General features: G+C 38.6%; 1 protein-coding gene and 1 pseudogene across 1 annotated transcript; both read right to left on the reverse strand.

Moving 5' to 3' along the window:
• Positions 1-3,418: 3,418 nt before the first annotated feature.
• Positions 3,419-4,357, reverse strand: LOC132662436 (olfactory receptor 52E4-like). Its single transcript, XM_060607906.3, has one exon. It carries the CDS (start codon positions 4,355-4,357, stop codon positions 3,419-3,421), a length of 939 nt encoding a protein of 312 aa, XP_060463889.3.
• A 1,441-nt stretch (positions 4,358-5,798) lies between these two features.
• Positions 5,799-12,216, reverse strand: LOC144612858 (olfactory receptor 52N1-like; annotated as a pseudogene).
• Positions 12,217-12,677: the final 461 nt, after the last annotated feature.

A 12,677-nucleotide genomic window follows, 5' to 3' on the forward strand; every position in this document is an offset into this window, starting at 1 on the left:
GATTTAATTACTATTAAAATCATAAACTATACAATCTATAGTCATAGATACAAAAAATGATGAACTCTGGAAGTAATCGACTGATAAAGGGCATGAAGTATTCTGGGTTGTTAGTAGTGCTACATATTTTCTTCTAAGCAGTGGTGACATATGTTCTGGGCTACCTACAAGGTGTGTAGGCACTCAGAAAACATTTTTGTAGGGACTCTGACCACATACAAAATTTGAATCACTCTAAATCAGCATGCCAGTACCATTCTGGTAGATCAGCCTTTAGCAATCCCGTGAAATAAATATTGCACCACCCAGTGGAGCGATCTGCTCTCCAGGATACCACCCTAGAGTTGAGACTATTCAAAAAGCCTTGGGAAGCTCTATAGGCATTTCCCCTGGAACTCTCTGGACATCTGTTCAAATGAATGAATGCAGAGTTCAATGAATGCAGATTATTGGGTTAGGGGTGTCCCAAAAAGGAGTGTGCTAAAGTGGAGAAACAGGGAAGGAGCCTGAGAGGGATACTTTGAGCTTGGGAAAGAGTAACTAGTCCCAGCCACTGGAAAGGGACTTAGACACTTTAAAGAATGGTATTCCAAAGTTCAGGACCCTATATATTTTATATGTTCATAAAAAGTCCATCAAGTTGTATGTGTAAGATTCTTTAATTTTACTATGTGTATGTTGTATTTGAAAATTTTTTGTTAATATCTTCTAATATTTTTATTGCGATATAACTGACACAAAGAGGTTGTTGCCTGCTTTCTCCTCTAGGGTTTTGATGGTTTCCTGTATCAAATTTAGGTCTCTCATCCAGTTTAAGTTTATCTTTGTGAATGGTGTAAGAAAGTGGTCTAGTTTCATTCTTCTGCATGTTGCTGTCCAGTTCTCCCAGCACCATTTGTTAAAGAGACTATCTTTTTTCCATTGGATATTCTTTCCTGCTTTGTCAAAGATTAGTTAGCCAAACATTTGTGGGTCTAATTCTGGAGTCTCTATTCTATTCCATTGGTCTATGTGTCTGTTTTTGTGCCAATACCATACTGTTTTGATGATTATAGCTTTGTAGTCGAGGCTAAAGTCTAGGGTTGTGATGCCTCCCACTTTGGTTTTCTTCTTCAATATTACTTTGGCTATTCGGGGTCTTTAGTGGTTCCATACAAATTTTATGATTGTTTGTTCTAGCTTTGAGAAGAATGCCAGTGCAATTTTAACTGAGATTGCATTGAATGTGTAAATTGCTTTGGGGGGTAGTATTGACATTTTAACAATATTTATTCTTCCAATCCATGAACATGGAATGTTTTTCCATTTATTTGTGTCTTCTTCAATTTCCCTCATAAGCTTTCTATAGTTTTCAGCATACAGGTCTTTTACGTCTTTGGTTAGATTTATTCCTAGGTATTTTGTGGTTCTTGGTGCAATTATAAATTGGACCAGTTTCTTGATTTCTCTTTCTGTTGCTTCATTATTGGTGTATAAAAATGCAACTGATTTCTGTACATTGATTTTGTACCCTGCAACTTTGCTGAATTCATTTAACAGTTCTAGGAGTCTTTTGGTGGACTCTTTTGGGTTTTCCAGGTAGAGTATCATGTCGTCTGCAAAAAGTGAAAGTTTGGGTTCTTTTTTGCCAATTTTTATGGCTTTTATTTTATTTTGTTGTCTGATTGCTGAGGCTAGGACTTCTACCACTATGTTAAACAACAGTGGTGAGAGTGGACATCCCTGTCGTGTTCCTAACCTCAGGAGGAGAGCTCTCAGTTTTTCCCCAATGAGGATGATATTCTGTGGGCTTTTCATATAGCTTTTATGATGTTTAAGTATATTCCTTCTATACTGACTTTCTTGAGGGTTTTTATTAAGAAAGGATGTTGTATTTTGTCAAATGCTTTTTCTGCATTGATTGACAGGATCATATGGTTCTTATCTTTTCTTTTATTAATGTGATGTATCACATTGATTGACTGATTTGTGAATGTTGAACCAGCCCTGCAGCCCAGGAATGAATCCCACTTGATCATGATGAATAATTTTTATTTTTAATTTCTTAAGGAACTACCGTAGTGTTTTCCATGATGGCTGCACCAATTTACATGCCTACCAACAGAGCAAAAAGGTTCCCTTTCCTCCACATCTTCACTAACATTTGTTATTTCTTGTCTTTTGAGAATAGTCATTCTAACAGGTATGAAGTGATATCTCACTGTAGTTTTGATGTGCATTTATGTGATTATTAGTAATGCTAAGCACCTTTCATGCACCTGTTGGCCATCTCTCTGTCTTCTTTGGAAGATGAATTTTTTAAAGAAAAAAATTGTTAAGCACCTAAGATGTGAGAAGCAAGATACCATGAAGTAAACATTGGCCAAATACATATCATTGATCAAAAACTATAAAATGAGCATAGGATACTGAGGCTTATCTGATAAGCCATGTGGAATAAGTGAAAATTAAAAAGTGCCAAAGTGCTTAATAATGAATGAATGAATATCTAAAGTTCATGAATCTAAGAGTAATTACTATCTATGGCATTAGATTCGACCTTTGAGAATATAATTGAGATGTATAGGAATTCACCCATTTAGAGGTATTATTCCTGAGCATCTTAAATTCCTTACCATACTGATACTTCTGTGAAGTCCCCCTTCACTGATAGAGATTGATAGAAATATAAATACATTTATATAAATGTATTTATATTTCTATAAGTTTTGCAGTATTGCATATACATGCATCTACAGACAGACTAGTTCACTTTGAACAGTAAGACACTTATGGGAGATCTGCATAGATATGATGAGTCTGGGAAGATTCCACACAGAGTCAATCATGGGGAAAATTTCTCCTAATTCTTTTTCCTATGAGACCTTGAAACACCATTTATATTTTTATTTTTATACTTCTATGACTTATAAGTTTCTGGCATATAATAAAGTATCAATAAAACTATGGATAAAAACAAATAAGCAATTAAGAAAGTAAGGAAAGAATCTGTCACAAGTACTTAATGCCTATAGTCCTTGATGTAGATATATATAGATAGATATAGATATAGATATAGATATAGATATAGATATAGATATAGACATTTGGTAATGTGGCCAACAGAGTTAACTGTTTGCAAATAAAAAGAAGCATTTTATTCCACATAGTCGTGTCCATAAGACCTGCTCTGTAGAGGTTATACAGGAAAGTAATAAAATTTTGTAACTAAGTTGTCCAAAGCTTTAGGTATTCCATAAATTTTCACAGTGATTGTTTGGACATTAATCCCATTATATGCTCTAGATGGGATATTTAGGGATATTATTAATGAAATAATACTAAGTTTAGAGTCTTTTTTTTTCTGTTGCAAGATTCTGTAGTTGAGAAACACAATCTCTTTTACCTAGATTAAAATGAATATCTGAGACAGTTTATGTCAGCCTCTTTTCAAAAAGATGCTTGAAACCCTTTCTCGAATTTGCTTGGTCCTCACTCCGTAGATGACAGGATTGAGGGCAGGTGGAACAACCACATATATATTGGCAAGGAGAATATGGATGTATACGGGAACGTTCCTGCCAAACCGGTGAGTCATGAAGGAGAAAAAAGCTGGAGTAAAGAAGGCTAGGATAACACAGATATGGGAACCACATGTATTAAGTGCTTTGAGTCTGGCATCCTGGGAAGGAAGGCAGAAGACAGCTCGGAGTATTCTCACATAGGAGATGACGATCAGAACCACGTCAACAAACACCAGTGATATAAGAATTAATCCAAATATCATGTTGACCTTTATATTGGCACAGGCTAGGCGAGCAATTCCCATGTGCTCACAGTATGTGTGGGGGATTACATGGTGTCCACAAAAGGGAAGTCTCAAGATGAGACACACCAGAGGGATAACCAAAATGAAATTGACACCAAACACAACAACAAGGATGAGACCAATCGTTCTGTTAGTGAGAATCAGGCTGTATCGCAGAGGGTTGCAGACAGCAACATGGCGATCAAAGGCCATGGCCACCAATACGACAGTCTCCATGGCAGTGAATATATGAATAAAGAACATCTGGGTGACACAGCCCTCAAAGCTAATCTCCTTTAAATTAAACCAGAATATGCCTAACATTTTGGGGATAGTGGATGTGGACAGGCCCAGATCAATGGAGGCTAACATAGCCAAGAAGTAAAACATAGGCTGATGAAGGCTGCGTTCAGTCTTGATCACAAACAGGATAGTGATGTTCCCCACAAGGGCAATCAAATACACAGAACAAAAAGGAAACCCAATCCAGATGTGCATCTGTTCAAGACCTGGAACTCCCAGCAGGAGGAAATAGGAGGGGTGGAGCTTGGTATCATTTGAGGGGGACATCTTCTCTCTGTTCTTTTGGAATCACAGAGAAAACAAATTATCAAACATTTAAAAAGTCATACTATATCCCATAAAAGAATACAATAAATTTGGAGTGGTGATCAGCGGGAAATTGTGAAAGAGATTTCATGCTAGCCTTGAAAGTATAGATTCATTCAGACATTAAAAAATACTAACAATTCTGCTAAGTGTAGCAAACAAATCGAAGAAAATCTGATTTTATAATATTATTATTCTGGGAATGAGACAGACAGTATCCAAATAAGCAAAAAATAAGTGTGTGTGGGTATACATAATATGTATAGGTGTCATATATGTATATATTCACATATATATCAGGTAGATATTAAGAGATATAAGTGACTTAAAGAAAAACAAAACATGATGGTTGGATAATAATGAATCTGGTGTCACTTTAAATTTATCATGAAGGAAGTTCACTTTAAGCAGATAAATGAATGCAATATGGGGATAATTTAGTGTAAAGTTAATAATGATCATTAAATAGTTTTTGTTTTTTGAGTATAGTTGACAAACAATGTTACATTAGTTTTAAGTGCACAACTTCTATATTCACAAGTGTAGCTACCATCTGCCCCCATTTCACCCCTACTACAATATCATTAGCCAAATTCCTTTTGTTGTGTCTTTTATTCCTGCGTCTTATTTATTCCGTAATTGGAAGCCTGTATCTCCCACTCCCCTTCACCCATTTTGTCCATCCTCCTCCCACACTCCTCCCTTAAATATGTTTAAGACATGGAATGACACTTGGATTTGAATTCTGGAAAGGATACTCTTTTGGGCCTGTGGTACATGAACCAGAAGGAATAATAATTGCTTTTCTTTGATAAGGCTGTATATGTAATAAGGCCTCTAGGAAAGCTGGTGACTCTCTCTAGGGGATCAGGTAGCAAGTTTGTGAAGAGTAAAGAAGGAAATTGAATTCTTCCTTCTTACTTTCTTCTTTTTCTCTGGTATTTAGTTGGTGTGGTAAGCTGGAGTGAGGTACTGCTGCTTGCAAGGTTTCCCCAAGCCCCTCAGCTCAGTGAAACTCAGGTAAGATAAATCAAGGAAGTATTTATTTCCAAGAGCTTTCTCAAGTTTTCTATTGCAATTTCTATAGAAACTTACTCTAAAAATTCTGGATAGCAGAAACAAAAACAAAAACAAAATACACTTAAAAAATACCCTGGTTGATCTATACTTAAAAAAAAAAACTGAAATTAAGAAGAACCACGTAAGAGACTTTACTCCTACCAAAAATATTTAAACAATACTTACCTTATGCTCTTCTGTTCCTCAGCCCTAACCCTATTTCAGGGGTTTCTTGTTTGCAACTAGTTCTCAGACTTCTATCCCTTATTTACAGTGTCTGGATCCCAGAACACAGCCTTGAGCAACACCACCTGTCTTAGCCATGACGATGGTTTTTTTAGGATCAGCCTACAGCAATATCTCCCTTTCTGGCTTCATTGCATTTGTCATGCCTACAAAAAGAACGTTTATACTTGCGCTGCAACAGACTTCCAAACCCCAGCCCATCTCCCACAGAGCCCTTAATCCCTAGGGTCTGGAAGGTTCCTCTTCCTGAAAAAAAGATAGTAATCCCCCAGTGGCTCTATTTCTGAACCATGGGATCTATGGTTGTTACCTTCCATTATTAGTCTCTACTCTGACCATCACCACAGACTCTATCCCCCAGTTTCACCTGTGGCCTAATAGCATTAAACTTTTAAAAGGTGTTGACTTTGACTTACAATAACAGAATAAAGGTAATATAATTGGAAATGTATCACACAGCCTGCAGAAATAATGAATATAAAAATAATGCTAATGTCATGGCATCAAAGTTGTAATGAATAGCAGTGAGGAGGAGGCCCCAAGGCCTTCTGAGTTATTCCTACTCTGGTTTAAATTAAGGAAGGTGGGTAGACAGTGTTCATGCCAAATATTTTAGAATTGTGTAATCCAATGACAGAAATTGGAGCAGTAGTGGGTTTTTAGGTCCTCTGTTACATATTGCATTTTGGATTCATACACAGAGATCCAGTATCCCTCCCATGGGATCCAACATCACTGTGATGTGAAAGAAACAGCCCTATTTTGCCAAGTCAGAATTCAGAGTTAAGACATTCCTTCTCATGCTTTATAAGCTTTATGTCCTTTTTGTTCAAATCTAACCACTTATTCCAAGGAGTGGCTTCTATTTGTCCTATCCAATTCCATCAGAAACCCAGGCCATTTAAATCCATAATACTTAGAGTCTCCTCACTGACACATTGAAGATGACACTGGTGGATGGTGACAAATATACTCATGAACACCACCAAGGTTCAGTTTATAAGGAATGAGTTTATTCAATGTGTTTATGTCATGATGAATAACATTCATTTAATTCTTCAGGGGAAGCAGGCACTAGGCAAATACAATTTGTCTTTGTATCAGCCTTTCCAGTGGTCTCTTGCTCCCAGACCTGTTGAAGATATAAAGCATGGTATAAAAATTAGATAAGGTTTTGATATTCTAATGCTAGTGAATTATCTTTGCAGTGCTTAAACTAGTATGCAGTAGAGTCTATAGTTGGAAGTCAGTGTCTCTGATTTGTCATTCAAGTAATCAGGTAACTCCAGGGTCCCAGGAGGAAATTTGGCATGTGATTCTCCCAGGGTCACATCTGTGGAATAACTGTTTGACAATTCTAATCTCTTAGGGGTGAAGTACAATTTTGTAATTCTTATTAACCTTATCTTCCAGATGCTGTGAGTTTAGTGATCACTGAGTACATGAGCTTTGACAATCGTGAAGAGACCCCTTAAAACCCAGTGATTTTGCCATAAAACAGAGTTGCGAATATAATAAATCTCAATTGTCACTTTAATCAGGGAAAGTCACTTGTTAGCTCAATGAACTCACTTGGTTTTGCCTTGAAAATTATCAAGTACACAATGAGGGGAAGAAGAAGGGAAATCATAGTACCATACATGTACCATACACAGTAAACCTCTCTTCTTGTTCCCATTTAATGAGGACAAATAGCAGCCCAGCTATGGTGTGGTATCTGAGTGATGCTCTCAGTCTCAGGATGAGACTCAGGGAATTCACTTCTCTCTTTCACTTTGTTATGACCTATAGATGCAAGTGAATTTCATCACCAGTCTCTTCTACATTTGGATTTCTAAATTGTATTTTCTTCTGCACACTGGAGTTCATCTCCTTCCTCCACATCTAGACGCTAGCTTACCTTGTCCTTCAATAAATCTATGACATCTTGGTTAAGGCCCTTCTGAGCCATTAAAAAAACAACTTTAGAATATTGCTTCTTTTATGAGATATTCACCACTGCGAAATTGCACATATGGGAAAACAAGTCACCATAAATATTTGATGACCTTCCTCCCCATTCCGTTCCTTAACTTTGTTACTGTCACTTTGACTGTTCCTAACTCTAAAGTGGCTCTTTGATTTATTCTGGAGTAGTATGCAGATACTTTGTGGGGCCAGATGTCAGACTCTAGGAAAAGAACACTGACCCTTGGGCTGTGGGTTCTTAAATTATATTAAATTACCAATCCCTTGCCTGGGATAAGCAGATACCAGGATCCAAGATAATAAGATGGGCTAGAAAACTGGCTTCTACGTTTATTCTACCAGCTCACATTCATTAAACGGGGGAATAATAACTAGAGTGATTAGGGAGCTTGCAGGGGGTGGAGGTGGGGATGGGTCCAAATAATGCTGATTAAACAGTATGTCACTTGGGAGACTTGACCACTCACCACTTTCTGCCACTCAGTATCAGGGGATGAGAATCAAACCCTTCAGGATCACCCAACGACTTGCAGCCAAGCCTTGTGGTAACTGATTATAACATGGCTGACAAGTGCCCTGATCTGCACCTTAGGATACTACCAATATTAACAAGCTTGAACAGTGACTGTTTTTTTCATGGAACGTTTTAGGAGCCAACTATATTTCTGGAGGGCATCCATGGAGAGAATCCTTCAATTAAACCTAACTTGTAACTCCATTTGATTGTAGATCTCAAACGTCCTTAGTATCCCACTCTATCCGTATTATCTATGATACAGACAAATTCTTCTAGAACTTCTTTCAATATCTACTTGACTTTCCAGCTGGTGAAAGAACTCCCATTTTATAGACTAGCAGTTGTCCATCCAACTGTCCATTTTTCCAACCAATATTTATTTAGCACTTGATATGTTCCAAGAATTGTTCTGGTGAACAAAATCATGTTATTATCATGATTTTCTTTCTCTTTAGTTATTTCTATACTTTCTTGTACTGTGCTAAAATGTCTGTGCTCAAAAGATTTTTATTTTTCTGTGTTTTTTTGATAAGACGCTAACTTCTTGAACATTAATGTATTCATATTTTTAATTTTTACTGTAAAGATTAGAAATAATATAGATGATTACCAACAAAGAACTATTTACATTTAATTACTGTACATCAATATAATGTGATGCTATGTAGCTTTCAAAAGAAATGAGGAGACATGCATAAATTGGCTCTGGAAGGAATCACAAGAAACTGGTATCAGATATTTTTTATGGGAAGAGATCTGGAGAATGGAAATCAGTGATAGGAAGTTACTTTATAAATTCCTCTGTGAGGATTTCCTTTTAATTAGTTTATGTTTCCTTGGTTTAGTGGGATATTAAAGTCCCCTGCAATTACCACATTCTTGTCAATAAGGTTGCTTATGTTTGTGATGAATTGTTTTATGTATTTGGGGGCTCCCGTATTCGGCACATAGACATTTATAATTGTTAGTTCTTCTTGATGGAGAGACCCTGTAAGTATTATATAATGCCCTACTTTATCTCTTGTTACAGCCTTTAATTTAAATTCTAGTTTGTCTGATATAAGTATGGCTACTCCCACTTTCTTTTGACTTCCAGTGGCATGGTAAATAGTTCTCCATCCACTCACTTTCAATCTGAAAGTGTCCTCAGGTCTAAAATGAGTCTCTTGTAGACAGCAAATAGATGGGTCTTGTTTTTTTATCCATTCTGGTATCCTATGTCTTTTGGTTGGCACGTTTAGTCCATTTACATTCAGTGCTATTATAGAAAAATATGGGTTTAGAGTCATTGTGATGTCTGTAGGTTTCATGCTTGTAGCGATGTCTCTGGTACTTTGTCTCACAGGATCCCCCTTAGGATCTCTTGTAGGGCTGGTTTAGTGATGACGAATTCCTTCAGTTTTTGTTTGTTTGGGAAGACCTTTATTTCTCCTTCCATTCTAAATGACAGATTTGGTGGATAGAGGATTCTCGGCTGCATATTTTTTTTGTTCATCACATTGAAGATTTCCTGCCATTCCTTTCTGGACTGCCAAGTTTCAGTAGAGAGATTGGTCACGAGACTTATAGGTCTCCCTTTATATGTTAGAGCACGTTTATTCCTAGCTGCTTTCAGAATTTTCTCTTTATCCTTGTATTTTGCCAGTTTCACTATGATATGTCATACAGAAGATCGATTCAAGTTACGTGTGAAGTTACGAGTTCTCCGTGCCTCTTGGTGTTCAATGCCTTTTTCCTTCCCCAGATCAGGGAAGTTCTCAGCTATGATTTCTTCAAGTACACCTTCAGCACCTTTCGCTCTCTCTTCCTCCTCTGGAATACCAATTATGTGTAGATTATTTCTCTTTAGTGCATCACTTAGTTCTCTAATTTTCCCCTCATACTCCTGGATTTTTTTATCTCTCTTTTTCTCAGCTTCTTTTTCCATAATTTTATCTTCGAGTTCACCTATTCTCTCCTCTGCCTCTTCAATCCAAGCTGTGGTCATCTCCATTTTATTTTGCAGCTCATTAATAGCATTTTTAGCTCCTCCTGGCTGTTCCTAGTCCCTTGATCTCTGTAGTAATAGATTCTCTGCTGTCCTTTATACTGTTTTCAAGCCTAGCGATTAATTTTATGACTATTATTCTAAATTCACTTTCTGTTACATTGTTTAAATCGTTTTTGATCAGTTTGTTAGCTGTCGTTATTTCCTGGAGGAAATAACTTTTTGAGGGGAGTTCTTCCGTTTTGTCATTTTGGATAGTTCCTGGAGTGGTGCGGGACTGCGGGGCACTTCCCCTGTGCTGTCTTGAATACCTTGCATTGGTGGGCGGGGCCGCAGTCAGACCTGATGTCTGCCCCCAGCCCACCGCTGGGGCCTCAGTCAGACTAGTGTGTATCTTCTCTTCCCCTCTCCTAGGGGTGGGATTCACTGTGGGGTGGTGTGGCCCATCTGGGCTACTCGCACACTTCCAGGCTTGTGGTGCTGGGGATCTGGCGTATTAGCTGGGGTGGATTGGCAAGGTGCACAGGGGTGGGAGGGGTAGGTTCAGCTCACTTTTCTTTCAGAGATCTGCTTCAGGTGGGGCCCTGCAGCACCTGGAGGGAATCAGACCCACCGGAGGGATGGATCCGCAGAAGCACAGCGTTTGGTGTTTGCACAGTGCAAGCAACTTCCCTGACAGGAACTGGTTCCCTTTGTGGTTTTAGCTGGGGGATGTGCAAGGGAGATGGTGCTGGCGAGCGCCTTTGTTCCCCGCCAAGCTGAGCTCTGTGGTCTGGGGCTCAAAAACTCTCCCTCCCGTTGTCCTCCAGCCCTCCTGCTCTCTGAGCAGATCTGTTGACTTATAACCTTCCAGGTGTTAAGTCCTGCTTGCTGTCAGAACACACTCCATCCGGCCCCTCTATTTTTGCAAGCCAGACTCGGGGGCTCCACTTTGCCAGCAGGCTGCCCCTCCGCCCCAGGTCCCTCCTGCCAGTCCATGTAGCGTGCACTGCCCCTCCACCCTTCCTACCCTTTTCTGTGGACCTCTTGTCTACTCTTGGCTCCAGAGAATCCGTTCTGCTAGTCTTCTGGTGGTTTTCTGGGTTATTTAGGCAGGTGTGGGTGGTATCTAAGTGACCCGCAGCACACGGTGAGCCCAGCGTCCTCCTACGCCACCATCTTCCAGCTTCTTGTATTTTTTTAGTCTTTATCCCCTAGATAATAGGATTCAGGGTGGGCAGCAGGAGCAGGCATGAGTTAGCCTATAAATGTGAATGCTGTGGGGGATTGTATAACTGCAAGAACAGTGGGTGAAAAAGGTGAAGAAGGGTCAGACATAGGTGATGTCCTATGTGGACAGATGTGGACAGTTCAGGTGCTGAAGGCCTTCAGACTTTGCTAAGAAGAAACTGACCACTGCCTGGAGGATCATTGCCTAGGAGACTGTGATGCACAGGATGTTGAAGCCCCCAATCAGAAGGGCAACCATCAGACCATAGATTGCATTGACCTTGATATTGCCACAGGACAACTTGGCCATAGTCATGTGGTCAAAGTAGGTATAGGAAATTATACTGCCCTTACAATATAATAGGCATTTGGTGAGTAACGTAAAGGGAATGATGAGTATCACACCTCAAAAAAAAGGTGGGAAACCCAGCCTTGGCAATCATAGAATTGGTGATGATAGTGGCATAGCACAGAGGATAACAGATGACCACATAGTGGTTCAGGGCCATGAATATAAGCACCCCAGATTCCATTCCTGTGAAGGTATGGAGAAAGCACATCTGGGTCAGGTGAGCATTGAAGCTAATATCTTTTAGATCAAACCAGAAGATACATAGCATTTTGGGTACAGAACTAGTACACTGAACAATGTCAATGAAGAAGAATAAGGCCAAGAAATACATGGCCCAGTGTAGGGACTCCTCCAGATGAATGAGATAGAGGAGCCCATAATTCCCCAGTGCAGTAACAAGGCACATGTGCACTTTATAGGCCAGGCAATCCATTCAATAGGAATAATGCTAGTGTCAGTGTAGTACAGTTGTAATCATCCATGGCGACCAGTTAAAGGGTATGTTACATTCTTCAGCTTTGATGTTAACTTTGATGTCTCTCTGAAAAGGAACAGTTTAGGCAAATGTGTATTGATTGCTTACAATGCATTAATTAGTATTATAAAATTTTTTGCTTAAATCATCTCAATTATCTTAATTACCTCATGAGAGATATTTATTATATTAAATAAGGGTAATTATTATGGTATTGTAGATGAGTAACTGATATTAGTGTAGTATCATTGACTATAAATCTTGAATCCAGGATTCTTGGCTCTTTACCCTGAAGATAATCTATCTACTGATAGGTAGATAGATAAATAGATGATTGATTGATTGATTGATTGATAGATAGATAGATGGATAATAGATAAAAATTTTTTCTATACTAAATCTCTTAAGCTCTCGTATTCTGTTCCTAATTAAGCATTATCACATTCTTAGACCAATGAGAATGTATCA

Source organism: Panthera onca, chromosome D1, assembly GCF_046562875.1.
Source record: "Panthera onca isolate mPanOnc1 chromosome D1, mPanOnc1 haplotype 2, whole genome shotgun sequence".
Lineage (NCBI taxonomy): Eukaryota > Metazoa > Chordata > Mammalia > Carnivora > Felidae > Panthera > Panthera onca.